The sequence below is a fragment of the Pongo abelii genome, chromosome 13 (genome assembly GCF_028885655.2).
Source record: "Pongo abelii isolate AG06213 chromosome 13, NHGRI_mPonAbe1-v2.0_pri, whole genome shotgun sequence".
Lineage (NCBI taxonomy): Eukaryota > Metazoa > Chordata > Mammalia > Primates > Hominidae > Pongo > Pongo abelii.
The window spans coordinates 100,363,779-100,378,941 of NC_071998.2; the positions used below are offsets into that span (position 1 = coordinate 100,363,779).

Genomic DNA, 15,163 nt, shown 5'->3' on the forward strand with positions numbered 1-15,163 from the left:
ACTGCCGCTCCAGGTGTAGAGAGTAGATTGAGAAGTAGGCATGCAAACAAACAAACAAAAAAAAAAGATGGACAGACAGAATCGGAAGTGTAGGGGAAGAAAATTCAAGGAGTTTTAACTGAACGACCTCGGTCTTCTCAGCAGGTGAGGCAACTGCTGGAACAAAGTCTCCATGGGGACTGGACTAAAGGTCTGTGCTCAGATCCAGACATGGACCTGTCGGGTGGCCAAGAGTCAATCTGGGGCTACTGAGGCTCAGGGAGCAGCTCGGGAGCTTGGACTCTGCTGAACTTGTGATCGGAGCTGATGCCAGAAGGCACAGACCGTGGCTCTCTCCAGCAACGCCTGGCAGGCTGGGACAAGCCGCAGAGGACACAGATGGGCCTGCGTGTCAAGGGGAGGCCAGGGGACAGTCACGGGGGCAGGAGAATCAAAGGCCAAGTGAGGACACAGGTGAGGTGGCCGAGGCCTGGCTCGGGCTGGGAGGAAGGCCAGGGCAGGAGAAGGCTGGGAGCAGAGAAAGGGCAGAAGGAGACCATTGTGGGCCAAGCCCAGAGGGAGGGGAACTGGGAAAATGGAAGGAATCAAGGGAAGTTATCCTGGAATGGAGACCGGCAGAATTCTGGATCTTGGAGTGCGGGTGGTGACAGGACACATGGGAATCTATGTGGGTCTTGTCAATCTGCTCAAATGAAGCTTAAATGACAGGAAATGGTGTTCAGAATATGTAGGAGGGCCAGTAACTTCAATCCTGAGGCTACCCAGAGGAAGAGAAAAACCGAGACACCAAAGGCCTCGAGGGATGCGAAGGACAGTCATGAGGTCAGAGGGTAGGACACTGGTCGGCCCAACCTCAAAGGAAGCGGAGCTGGACTGAGAGGCGGAAAGAGAAAAGTTGTTCTGCCCTTTTCCCCGGCCCGGTGGGCGGAGTGAGAGTCTCTGACTGAGAAATGAGAAGGAACCTGGGAGGGTTCAAGGAGGAGAGTTTGAGGAGGACCGTTTGGGGGCGGGGTGGGGTGGCATAACAGGAAGTCCTGAAGATGCAGAGGAAGTGGCTGAGGTTGAGGGACACATCTGCACAGGGACATCCAGTTGGAGTGTCCACCCCAGAGGCACTGTAGCCAGGATGCATTCCCGTCCAGATTCCAATCTGTCACCGAAGGACTCAGCATGTCACTAACATCCTCCAGCAGACCTAATTCCCAGGTACCAATTTTGTACACCTTCATCTTACAAATGTCACATGTCACCTGACAACTTCCAGATACAATCAAGAAGTATCTGATAAGTATCTTCCAGTAGACAGCCTTAACCATTATGAGGAGCTCCAGGTCTCCAGCTCAAACATCCTGATCAGGCAACCCAGCCTTTAATACACTGTCTAAAATAGTGCTTCCCCTCCCCCCAGTCCACTCCTTCCTCGCCTTTATTTTTCTTGACTCCTATTACCATCTGGCATATGACATATCTATGTGCACTGCTTTATCCACAACGCTCAGCACAGGGCCCAGTGCATAATGGGCACTCCATAAATAGATTTAGATTGTCGAATAAATTATCTTTGAAACCCCAAGCTAGATTTTGTTGGGAAGGGGAACTATGAAGTCATTCTTGCTTTTAAAAACAGTGGGTCTGAGCTTTGTGGAGTTCACTTATTCTAACATCTCCACTGTGAACAGTTCTGTCTCAGGCAAAGCAAGGAAAGTGCTGACCTAACACAGCCTCCTGGAACCTGCAAGATGGTTCTCGGCAACAGCAAGACCTGCTCCGACCCCATCCACCCCCAGCCCCACTAAGCCTGGCTGGCATTCAGCTCCGTTCACAGCACCTGCTCTCTACCCAGGCAGACTCTGCAAGAAGATGGTGGCACAGCCTCTTCTGCTGGTTAAAAATAAAAGCAGCACCATTAAAAGAGTTTCTTTCTTTTCCTTTTTTTTTTTTTTTTTTTTTGAGACAGGATCTTACTCTGTCACCCAGGCTGGAATACAGCCACTAGGGAGGCTGAGGTGGCAGGATCGATTGAACTCACTGCAGCCTTGACCATCTGGGTTCAACCAATCCTCCTACCTCAGCCTCCCTAGTAGCTGGGACTTCAGGCACACGCCACCATGCCTGGCTAATTTTTGTATTCTTTGTTGAGATGGGGTTTCGCCTTGTTGCCCAGGCTGGTTTTGGACTCAAGCAATCCACCTGCCTCAGCCTCCCAAAGTGCTGGGATTATAGGCACGAGCCACTGCCCCCAGCCTAAAAGAACTTCTATAATGATATTTCTTCTTTCTACCTTTTCTAGAAATGTGCCTATAATGCATCCCTAATGAATCCCATTCACATCCTCTCCTGATTACTGGCCACCTCAAGGGTGACGCATCCTACAGGCATTGTGACGCATGGCACTTGGGCACCACAACCTCCATCCCAATGCCTGTTACTGGCACAGTATCACAGTTTTAGTCCTGTTTTTCTCTACCCATTTCTAGCAACTGTGGATGTGCAATTAGCAATGAAAAGCCAATCTGTTCTGAAACGAATCAAAGCAATAACCTACCGCAACCTGGGCAGAGTCGAGGAACTGGAGGCCAAAGTAATCTGTTTCCACAAGGTCCAAGTGGTACACAATCTGATCAAACAAATCCTGGCCTTTGGCATGTTTCTGGAAGACAATTGGGAAGATGAAAAAACTTAGGGTGAGACAGCTAGATAAGAAAAAAAAGGTTAAAAAAAAAACTCACTTCTCTTTGTAAATTGCATACATGTCAGCACACACAAATTTTTAAATTTGTAATTAGTTTGATTATAAGTGTAATACAAACTCATGATTAAAGAAACTCAAATGCCACATAATAGCATAAAGTTAAGAATCTAGATAACCCTGTTAACTTTTGCTAGTCTCTTCTTACAAAAAGAATACTTTTTGGATGAATACCTACATGGGAAGATAAGCTTTGCCAAAATCAGACATGCCTGAAGAAGGGTATATGAGGGCCTTACTCTAGCATAGCGAAAGCTGGGCTGTTTCTCAATGCAGGCAACCTTACTTAGGAAAGAAAGCTCATCCTCTGAAATTGGCTCTTCCAGCCTTCCGATTTCACAAAGTAGGTAACCAAGTCTCAGGGAAACCCAAAGACCTGCTGGAGGTCACAGGCCATGAACCAGGACTCAAACTCAAATTCCAGGTTCATGCCAAGGTTTTGACTATGTGGTATACACATGGGGCATGAGCACAAGAAAGCAGTCGGAGAAACAAGGGGTCAAGTCCTGCATCTGCCACTTGACTTCATACAAGTCACTCCTCCTAACGCTTCTATTCCTGCCCCTGTAAAATGGGCCTCAGGATACCTACTCTCCCCACCTCTCCTTGGGAAAACTGAGAGAAAGTTTGAATGAGAAACCACCGCAAGGATACTGAAGTCTCTGACAAATGAAAAGACTTCTTAATAGTCACCCAAGCGGAGCAGACACGCTTCTCAGATAAAACGTCAATGGATCCAAACACAAATATGCTTAAATCTAAGTGGCATAATCGCAAAGAAAAAAAAACCCAACTCCATAGGATGACTCGGTGGCAACTCCTTATTATGGAAACTGGTAAAGAAAGGGAAAGAATCCAGCACTGACTCTCCCTTTAACTGCAGCACTGGGTAGCCTAAGAGTAGACGGCAGCATATGCAGAAATTAATTCAAAGTGCATCAAAGACCTAAATGTGAGAGCTAAAACTATAAAACTCTCAGAATAAAACATAGGCATAAAGCCTCATGACTTTCAGTTAGACAATGATTTCTTAGCTATGACACCAAAAGCACAAGCAACAAAAGAAAAAATAAACTGGACGTCATCAAAATGTGAGACTTTTTTTTTTGCTTCAAAGGACATTGAGACTTGAAGAAAGTGCAGACAACCCAGATGGGAGAACATGTTTGCAAATCTAGACTTTTAATCTAGAATATATAAAGAACTATTACAGCTCAATAATAAAAAGACAAGTATCCAATTTAAAAACGGACAGAGGGTACATACAGCTAGTTCCCCCCAAACATACAAATGGTCAATAAACACATGAAAAGATGCTCAGCATCACTAGTCATGAGGGAAATGCAAATCAAAATTACAATCAAATACTATGTCACACTCACTAGGATGGCTATAATTAAAAAGGCGGGGCACAGTGGCTCATGCCTGTAATCCCAACAATTTGGGAGTCTGAGGTGGGCAGATCACTTGAGATCATGAGTTCAAGACCAGCCTGGCCAACATGGTGAAACCCCGTCTCCACTAAAAATACAAAAATTAGCAGGGTATGGTGATGGGCACCTGTAATCCCAGCTATTCGGGAGGCTGAGGTTGGGGAGGTGGAGGTTGCAGCGAGCCGAGACTGTGCCACTGCACTCAGCCTCGGCAGTAGGGCAAGACTCCGTCTCATAAATAAATAAATAAATAAAAAGACAGATCATAACAAATGTTGGAGAAGTAGAAACCCTCATATACTGCTGATGGGAATGTAAAACTGTGCAGCTGCTTTGGAAAATAGCCTGGCAGTTCCACAAATGGCTAAACATAGAGTTAGTTACCACACGACCCAACAATTCTACTTCTAGGTAAGAGAAATGAAAACATATGTTCACGTGAAAACTTGTACACAAATGCTCATAGCAGTATTATTTATAATATTCAAAGGTTGAAACAGCCCAAATATCTATCAATTGATGAATGGATCAACAAAACACAGTATAACTGTACAATGGACTACCGTTTGGCCGTAAAAAAGAATGAAGTGCTGATATGTGCTTCCACATGGATGGACCTAGGAAACATTATGCTAAGTGAAAGAAGCCAAACACAAGGAGCCACCACACATCATATGATCCATTTATAAGAAACCTCCAAAGGAGGGAAATCTATAGAGCTAGAAATTAGATTAGTGGTTGCTTCGGGCAAAGGGGTTTGGGGGACGACAGCTAAGGGGAGTACAGTTATTTGTAGGGGGAAGGGGGATTTAAATGAAATGTTCTAAAATTGCTTGTGGTGACAGCTGCACAACTCTGTGAATATACTAAGAGCTGCTGGATTGTACATTTTAGATAGGCAAACTGTATGACATGTGAATCTAAATAAAGCTTTTAAAAATAGTAGGTGGGTGGAGTTTTTCTTTATTGAAGTATTTCAACAAATAAATGAAGAAATAACAGAACTGCAACATCATCACTTTGCAACCCCTAATGGGTTGTAGGTTCTAAGCACTGAACATCAGTGTTTACTAACATCACAATAGGAGACAACCAGACATTACGTACCTCCTGATAAGAACACCCCATCACCTAAGATGTAACCTTGCTCCCCAACCTCTCTCTCCGCAAGATTTAGCCTGTGAGAACCACTCAGGACAAATGATCTCATTTCTTTTTCTTTGAAATGGAGTTTTGCTCTTGTTGCCCAGCCTGGAGTGCAGTGGTGCAATCTTGACTCACTGCAACGTCTGCCTCCTGGATTCAAGTGATTCTGCTGCCTCAGCCTCCCGAGTAGCTGGGATTACAGGCGTGCGCCACCAAGCCCGGCTTATTTTTAGTAGAGACAGGGTTTCACCATGTTGGCCAGGCTGGTCTCAACTCCCGACCTCAAGTGATCTGCCCACCTCGGCTTCCCAAAGTGCTGGGATTACAGGCGTGAGCCACCACGCCCAGCCAAATGATCCCATTTCTTTCTTCAACAAGCAGAATATAGGGAAGAGAAGAGATAGAGGGGATACCTACAGATTAAAAGAGATTTAAAATACACTTTTTTCTTAAAGGCAAAATGAAAATGCAACATCTACACATGCACACTTGGGTGACAAAACTGGAGAAGAACAAGGAAGTGGCCACAATAAAGTCAGCGTAATTGTTGATCTTGTGGCAAGGTTACACTAAGGGCTTCTGGGCAGTAGGCAGGGTTCTCCCCTGACTTGTGTAGTGGTACCAGGATGTCTGCCTTCTTGTAACCCAGTAAACTGGGTACCTTTGTTTTCTTTGTGCAGCTATATTTGTGTGACACACATAGCAGCAATAACACAAAGTAAAAACAAAGAATGAAAACTGCATCATGGGATTACAGCCTTCAGGCTCTTTCCTTCCTCGACATACTCCTCTAAAGGCAACAGGTCAATAGAAGCAGAAGGCAGGATATGCAACTGGAGAAAGGAGGCTGGGGGATGAGACGGCCTCATCTCTCCACCACAGGGACGCAGAACCTCGACACATCAACACTCCAGAATACTGTTCAGCCATTATAAAAGATAATTATGAAGATGAGATAAAAAACAAGGAAAATTTTAATGACAATGTTAGGTAAACAGACTTTAAAGGAATAAGCAAGCTGTGATTGCAACTAAATAAAAATACATATGTGTTATGTACATAGACTGCTTGATAAAAACAGGAAATTTGCTAAAATGAAAATAGTTGTACAGATGCTCCTTATGATGGGATTACATCTCAATAAACCTATTATAAGTTGTAAATGCACTTAAGGCCAGGCACGGTGGCTCATGCCTGTAATTCCAGTACTTTGGGAGGCTGAGGCTGGAGGATTGCTTGAGGCCAGGAGTTCGAGATCAGCCTGGGCAACACAGCAAGACCCCATCTCTACAAAAAAGTAAAAAAAAAAAAAAAAAATTAGTTGGGCATGGTGGCATGCATCTGTAGTCCTAGCTACTCAGGAGGCTGAGGCAGAAGGATCACTTGAAGTTCGAGGTTGCAATAAGCTGCATTGTACCTCTATACTCTAGCCTGCGTGACAGAGTGACACCTTGACTTAAAGAAAAAAAAAAAAAGAAAAGAAAAAATGCACTTAATACACCTAACCTACTGAACATTACAGCTTAACCTAGCCTACCTTAAACGTGCTCAGCAAAAATCATTGAACGCAAAGCGTATTGTATAATAAAGTATTGAATATCTCATGTAATTTATTGAATAATGTACTGAAAGTGAACAACAGAATGGTTGCATGGGTCCCCAAAGTACGGTTTTCACTGAATGCATTATTACTTTCACACCATCATAAATCCACAGAATCCTCAGTCGAACCACTGTAAATTGGAAACCGTCTATATCAGGATGAAGCATAGAGAAACCACGGATGGCTTTGTTCCCAAGTTTTTTGTTTGTTTTAGACAGGGTCTTGCTCTGTTGCCCAGGCTGGAGTGCAGTGGCAGGATCATAGTTCACTGTAGCCTTGAACTCCTGGGCTCAAAGGATCCCCCTGCCTCAGCCTCCCCAGTAGCTAGGATTATGGGCACACCCCACCACACTGGGCTAATTTTAAAATATTTTGTAGAGGCGGGGTCTTGCTATGTTGCCCATGGTGGTCTTAAACTCTGGGCTCAAGTGATCCACCTTAGCCTCCCAAAGCACTGGGATCCGAGGCGTGAGCCCCCATGCCTGGCTTCTCCCCAAGTTTTAACGGTGATCTTCTGGCAGTTGTCAGAGACCAAATACAACTTCTTAAAAATCACCATTCTGGTACTTTTCCTCTTGACCTTAACAACCCATCCTTTGGATATTTTTTTCCCTATTACTATCCATCGCCACTGGCTCTACACAATACCTATTATGATGGCTCCAGTGCTTCATTAGAGAATCTGCTAGTGGGACAGAACTAGTTAAGTAACACTTTTAGCAGCAGGATGTGGCAGAAAAATTGGGCCAGGAGGAAGCAAGAAACCTGTGCTCTAGTCCCAGATGCACCACCAACTGCGACCTTAAGCAATTCACAATTTCCCCAAATCCATATTGCCAACCCAGACTTATCCTGCAGCAGCAAATCTGCCATGGTGCCCTGAATACACAGGGCCACCAAAACTCAAATGGCCCCAAATCCAACCCGTTCCCCACCTAGGTCTGTTTTGGTTCTGGGCTGACCATCCCATCATCACACAGAGTATTCACTGAACCATCACAGCTCTATTTACGTAAAATGAAGAGGGTTAGCCTAAGTTTCTGTCTAGGTCATTCCAAATCTCACTTTTCTGATGTTTCTAAAATGGCTCTTAGTGTAGAAGGGGCTCGAGGTGGAAGTTGGGAAAGGGATCTTTCGAGGGATGGCAGGTCCCTCCTGCCATGCCAGACGCTCACTGAGCTGGCTCGGAGGTGGAAGACAGCAGGGGCTGGGGGATAGGTATCATCTTTACTCAACTCTGATGCTTTTTTTAATATATCTATAACTGCCCCTCCCATATGTCCCCCAAGTACGTTCTTTGTTTGCTACCTTCTGCTGGAAGAGAGAATTCCCAACAGCCCCTTCCAGCTTCAAGAATAATCTGGTTAAATTATGAGGGCTGGAATGGAGGGGTCCTCCAAACAGGGGTCCCCAGTGGGTTACCAGGTAGAATGAAGACAAGGTGATCGAGGTCACTGCCCTTGAAACCACCATCTCTCACTCTTCCCAGCCTGCAGTGTCCCCTCTCAAAACTAAGAAAGCTCCAGGTAACTTACTTTGCCTGCACCGCCAACCTGGACACCCCACCCGGGGCAACCCCTACAAATCTGAGATGACACAAACTGTCATCTCAGGCTTAGTCCAAACAGTCCATCTTTCAGGAGCCTCCCCAACTCTACTCCCACCCCCGGAGAAGTAAGTGCTCCCTCCTCAGCATTCCTGTAAGCAGGTGTGTGCCTTAAGTATATACATACTCATCACACTGTACTGTAGCTGCCTGCGCTCCTGTGTCAGAATCCTACTTCTGACTGAGAGCGCTCCCTCCCTGAGGACAGGGACCAGCTGTGTTCATCTGAGTACCCACGTCTCTGTCCCTCCATCCCCAAAGCACAGTGCCTGGCTGGCTCACAGCAGGCGCTCCATAAATGACTATTTTATGCAGGGGAAGGTAGGTGGGTGGGTGGAGGATGGATGGATGGATGGATGGATGGATGGATGGATGGATGGGTGGATGGATGGATGTGAATGGAAGGATGGATAGCAGCGGGAAGAGGGTAAGATCTGGGGCCAAGAAAGAGATGTTCTGGATGAGCCATGCTACAACACTGACAACAGACTGGTGGTGCTCTACCAGCAGCAGGCCTAAAAAAGAGGATACACTCATTAAAATCTTTTCAAATTAAGTATTCCATGAACAAGCACCTAGGGAACCGTGTGCACTGCCAAGGCTGTTTACCTAAGCATAATTTTGTTGCCATTATGCGACGCGTTGTCTAGTGGTTATAATAGAAGACGAGTTACTGTGACGAGCCTGGAAAGCCATTTCTTGTTGCCTTATCGTTACCCAGGTCTCCCTCTCTGTGATGAATTCATCCACTCATTTAACAAATATTTGCCAATTGCTCAAGTCCCAACCACCATTCTGGGTGTTGCAGACACAACTCACGTTACTCCCTCACTATGGGAAGCCCTATAGGAACTAAAGGAAGTTCTCACTGAACAAGTACTTCTTGAGGGGCCAAGTCATCCAAAACAGGGTTGAAACTCAAACCCAGAGGTAGCAACACCATTTCCCTCCCTGCCTTCTTAAGCAGAATGTACTGAATGTAACAGCTAAGTCGGGATCCCTGTTCCGAAATGCAATAATGCTCCATCTCCTTCCAGACTTGCATGGTGAGCTGTTCCCAAACACAGCAGGCTCCAGAGAGCTCCTACCTTTGAGTTCTTGCATCAATGTTTTCTAGTTTTTCTGCCAACACATTAACTTTTCCCAAAGACCAACAACTGGTGGTTTTGAGTCAGTCTATGTCTCTGTAGCAGCTCCTTCTGATGACATGAGCTAAAAATAACCCAGCTCATTAAAATCATGTGTAAAATAAGAGTACATAGTTGCCAGTGAAAGACTGGGGCAGGCAGGCAGCAAGCAGGAGAAGGGATGGACACTGGGATATCTTCGCTGGCCAGCCTGAGATTCTCATTTTGCTTATTCACTGGTTCCTAGCTGTGCTCCTGATAAGGGAGACTGCTGGACAGCTGATGTCTTAACTGCCCCCCAAAATAAATGAACTATCCTGACCTTCTTAGATAAGATGCTGCTGACAATGTCTGACTGCAAGCTGACCCAAGTGCAACATTAACAGGTCAGATCTGGTCCCGGAAGAACAAAGAAGATAGAAGCCAACCCATCAAATCTCATTAGTCTCAATAGCATAAGATGCCAGCCATCCCAGGCAGGTTTGAAAGGAGGAAATAAGCTGTATGTGAGCGTGCCAGTCAGATGTATACATCCTACTTGTGAAGTGAATTGCAAAACCACAGTGCCTATGCAGTCAAAGTGATCTCAGGTACCATCTCCTTGAAAGTAAACGTGGCTCCCCTCTATCTACCTGCCCCATATCCATCAGATGACGTGTCTTTCTTTTTTGAGACAGGGTCTTTTCTGTTACCCAGGGTGGAGTACAGTAGTGCCATCACAGATAACAGCAGCCTCCATCTCCTGGGCTCAAGCGATCCTCCCACCTCAGCCTCCCGAGTAGCTGAGACCACAGGTGCACTCCACTATGGGGTCCCACTATGTTGCCCAGGCTGATCTTAAACTCCTGGGCTTAAGTGATCCTTCTACCTTGGCCTCCCAAAGTGCTGGGATTACAGGTGTGAGCCACCAATCCTGGCTGGCAAGTCTTTCTGTGGCCAGCTTCGGGAAGGCCTCTTCCCTTCCATCTCCATCACAGCTCAAGTCACGTCACTTTGTATCTGGACTACAGCAACAGGCCCCCAAGTGGTCCCATGCTACAGTTTGAATAATGGCATCCCTCCAAATTCATACATTGAAAACTAACATCCAGTGTGATGGTACTAAGAAGTGGGAACTTCAGGCCCCATCACTAGGGCTCTGCCCTCAGGAATGGGACTTGCACCTTTATAAAAGACGTTGAAGCCAGCAGCCTTGCCCCTGCTGCTGTGTGAGGATGCAGCAACAGGGTGCCATCCACAAGTACCTCACCAGCCACTGAATCTGCCGGCTCCTTGATCTTGGATATCCAGGCCCCAGAACTATAAGAAAAAGTTTCTGGGCCAGGCATGGTGGCTCACGTCTATAATCGCAACAGTTTGGGAGGCCAAGGCAGGAGGATCGCTTGAGTCCAGGAGCTCCAGACCAACCTGGGCAAGACAGGGAAACCCCATCTCTACAGATAACAAAAAAATTAGGGCCGGGCATGGTGGCTCACGCCTGTAATCCCAGGGAGGCCGAGGCGGGCGGATCACAAGGTCAGGAGATTGAGACCATCCTGACTAACACGGTGAAACCCCGTCTCTACTAAACAAAATACAAAAAATTAGCCAGGCTTGGTGGCGGGCGCCTGTAGTCCCAGCTACTGGGGAAGCTGAGGCAGGAGAATGGAGTGAACCCAGGAGGCGGAGCTTGCAGTGAGCTGAGATCGCACCACTGCACTCCAGCCTCGGTGACAGGGCGAGACTCCATCTCAAAAAAAAAAAAAAAAAAAAAAAAAAATTAGCTGGGTGTGGTGGTATGTGCCTGTAGTCCCAATTACTCAAGAGGCTGAGGTGGGAGGATCACTTGAGCCAGGACGTTGAGGCTGCAGTGAGCTGTTCATGCCACTGCACTCTAGCCTGGGTAACAGAGCGAGACCTTGTCCAAAAAAAAAAAAAAAAGAAAAGAAGGAAAGGAACGAAAAAGAAAGGAAAGAAAGAAAAGAAAAGAAAAGGAAAGAAAGTTTCTGTTGTTTATAATTTACCCAATCTAAGGTATTTGGTCACGGTAGCCCAGAAGGACTAAGACACCCACCCCCCAGTGGGTCCCTCCTGACACCCATCTTCCCTGTGTTTGCCAGAATGATCTTTCCGTAAACACAGCCCTCGTCTTAGTCACTTCTCTGATCAAAAAACATCCACCAGAGAATAAAGTGCAGGTTCCTCAGCCTGGTGTCAGGGACTTTGCACCCATCAACCCTGCCCAACCTAATTCAAGTTTTATCCCTCCCAGGACCCTACATGTACCCTGGGCTCTGGTCAAACTATGAAGCGTGTTGTTCTCCAAATACAAGGCCTACCCCACAATGAACAGCAGGCCCCGCCTCTCAGGCTTGGCTTGTGTCCTTCCTTTGCCTAGGATGCCCTTCTCCCGCACCCCCATTCCTTTCTCCACCTGCAGCAAGCCAGTTTCCAGGGCCAATTTCAAGTAACACTCTTCATTATTCAGCTTCCTTGTTGGCAGCACCCTGCCCTATTCATATTTGCTTCTCTGCCAGCTGACATTCTGAGGCTCAATAAACATAAACACTAATGTGGGTTAAGGAGAATCCTCAGTTCCTACAACAGTCTTCAAACAACTCACTTTTCAGAAACCTGATCTGCCTGGTCCAAATCCATCGGAATTATCTGTAGCTGGCCAGGACCTGGATGCAGAACCCTGTTACTCCTGTCATCCCTTCCAGACCCCTCGTCGGTCCTAAGGCACACTGGGACATTGATGTTTTGGAAGCCATATCTCACTATGGCCTATCCTTGTGGCTAACAAAATGCTATGCCTTTTATGCACAAAATGCTAACAAGTCCTGGGTTAGAAAACAATCAAAATAGTTGTAGTGATGGTTTCTAACCCCAAGTGCAGGCTTTGCATTTGTTCCAACTAAACTGCATCCTATTTAAATTGGCCTATGATCTATCCTATTAAGAACATTACAAGTCTCAGTTTGTTATTCCACTTACCAGTGATTGATCCCTGTTTTACAGCACGTGGGAAATCTGCTAAGCAGGTCTGACGTGGGGAGTGGTGGTGCTGGGGTATCTTTCTGTTCTTCGACAGTACCTAATGGCACCTGTCCGATGGTAACTGCAACCCCAGGCATGACTGCACACAGTTGTACCACATGGGGCTGTGCCCTGGGACTCTGTGAGGCAGAAACGGTGGGTTGGAAACTAGTTCTACCACTTCTCTAGCAATATGACCATGGCCTTAGGCACCTCCAAGTCTTGGAGTACTCTCATCTGCCCTGTCACCCTTGCTAAATCATGCTAATAATGAAAAAGCAAGATAGCAAATGAGCATACACTGCGCCCTGTGGTGTTCTATACAAAGGAATTATTGTGACTTTCATCGAAACCTATTTCTCCCACTTGTCCACAGGAATAACATGGTGTGCTTTTTGTCAGATGCTTAATAAAAATAGAGGTATGTGAAGTTTAGTAATTTCACTGAAAGAAATATTGAGGTTAGTCTGGTTTGGGGACTTTTGTAAACCCACGTTCATCCCTAGAGATCAATTCCTTCTTTCCCAAGTCCTTAAACACCCCTAGTTTAAAATACTGTCCCAGAGCTCCACCTGGGATCAGCAGTTGGCTTCCCAGCCAGCAGTTCCCAGAAGGCACCAACCTCAAGGCCTGTTTCAGCTATTTCTAGGAAGTGCTGATTTCATGATTTGTTACCAGCTCTGCCCTCCCCCCAATAACTTGCCATTTTCTAGGAGCCTTGGCAGGAAACTAGCCATATATATATATCTCACACACACACACACACACACACACCCCACCAAGTAGCCCAGGAGTTCCCATTGCCAACACTGCTAAGCCGTCATAAACAAATATAAACTGTTTACTCTTGGACATCATAAATACAAATATCTGAAATTACCAAATAAGCTACCTTAACATTTCATCATGAGTAAGAAATACCATCTCAGCCATCAGCAAGATTTGGTGACTCAAAACTAGAACACGATGATGCAAAGACCATGCAGAAGTGTCCATGGTCTACTGGACTTACGGCCAGGCTGTCCAGCTTATAAATTTCACCTCCCAGTTGAAGGGTGCCTCAACGTCACAAAGGTTCTATGACCCCATTTCGCAGAGGAGACTGAGCCTCAGGGAAATTACATCATCAATTCATACTGCTTATAAGTAGCAGAACTATAATAGGGGCCCAGCCTTCCTGATTTTTAGGACAGAGTTCTTTCTATCTCATCCCACTACCTCTCTAGCCATCTCATTCACCTCTTTAGCTCCAAGCACATACAATATGCCTTGCAAACAAGAACTATTTCTTAAGCCCAATTTAACACATAAATACTGAAAGCCTACTCCACGCATGGTCTTGGCTAGGGCTGGGATACAAGGCCACACACAGTCCAACAAACAGATCTCACGGTAGGGAGGCAATTCCCAATTCCCACTTAGTCTGAAGGGCAGGAAAGCTGAAGCACAGTGAAAAGCAGATTATTTGCTCACAAACTAACACAGAGGCCAAGACACTGTAGTGAGAAGGGACGTCAACAGTCTAGGCGGCTCCTGGAAATTCAATTCTGGTAAAACAGAGCACATGTTATTAATTTCCTGACTTGCCTGGCTAACAATCTCTTAGAAATCAGAGGAAGCAACAAAACAACTGTCCTTAATTTTGATCAACAAGGAAGTAAGAACAATCTTAGAAGAAAGTGACTGCTTGTCATCTTGGTGTGCGAGTCCGTGGAAGGAGGCATTGATGATCAGTTCCACAGATGACCAGGGTCCTCCTCACTCCATGGACAAGGGGCTTCCAATGTGCTGTAGGAGGCCCAGACAGGCAGATTCTAGGCTCAACTGTTCCACCACAGAACCACAGCCGCACTAGCTTCGACTCACAGAGGGATCAATTTAAAACACTGAGACTTTGTGTTGCATTATTGATCAACTATTGATCAGCCTCTGTTCCAGGCCAATGAACTGTCCTTAGGCCATGCTGTATTTAGATCTCTGCAGGGGTTCAAAGTGCTCATTTCTTCCTTTAACAGCATCTCCTTCACAAGGCTACTATGAGGACTGTGTGACCCCACTGGTCACATTCCTATGAACCCTCTTTCAATCAACATAGAATACCTAACATCTGCTAGGGACCTCGATTCCTGTCTACCTATAGCTCTGTCCAAACATGTCTAACACTAGTGATTCAATAGTTTACAAATAGGTTTCCCATTTATTCCTCAAGATGTTCACTAAAGCCAAGGATACCTAAAGCTACTTGATTCTGGCTGCCCTGAGACTTGGTTTCACTCACCACTTTTTCTGGTCACAATACTAGCAGACACATTCGCTAATATACTATCCCTACTGACAGGGACATGAACAAAATATCAGGCAGCCTCCCTAACACAAAGGTCCGCTGGACAAACTTCTTTTAGAGTTTGTATTGGAAGCCTCCCACTGTTGCCATTATCATCAGGCAAGGCAAGTCATGTAAACTGTCACAGTGCGCTTGCC

General features: G+C 45.9%; 1 protein-coding gene across 4 annotated transcripts in view; it reads right to left on the reverse strand.

The window, feature by feature from the left end:
• EPB41L4B (erythrocyte membrane protein band 4.1 like 4B) overlaps window positions 1–15,163 on the reverse strand; it is a 150,805-nt gene that overhangs the window by 107,071 nt on the left and 28,571 nt on the right. For all 4 annotated transcript variants that reach the window (XM_054520416.2, XM_054520417.2, XM_024252799.3 and 1 more), the window contains exon 2: window positions 2,546–2,650. In XM_054520416.2, the coding sequence (XP_054376391.1) occupies window positions 2,546–2,650 (105 nt within the window). The remainder of the gene's footprint in view (window positions 1–2,545; window positions 2,651–15,163) is intronic.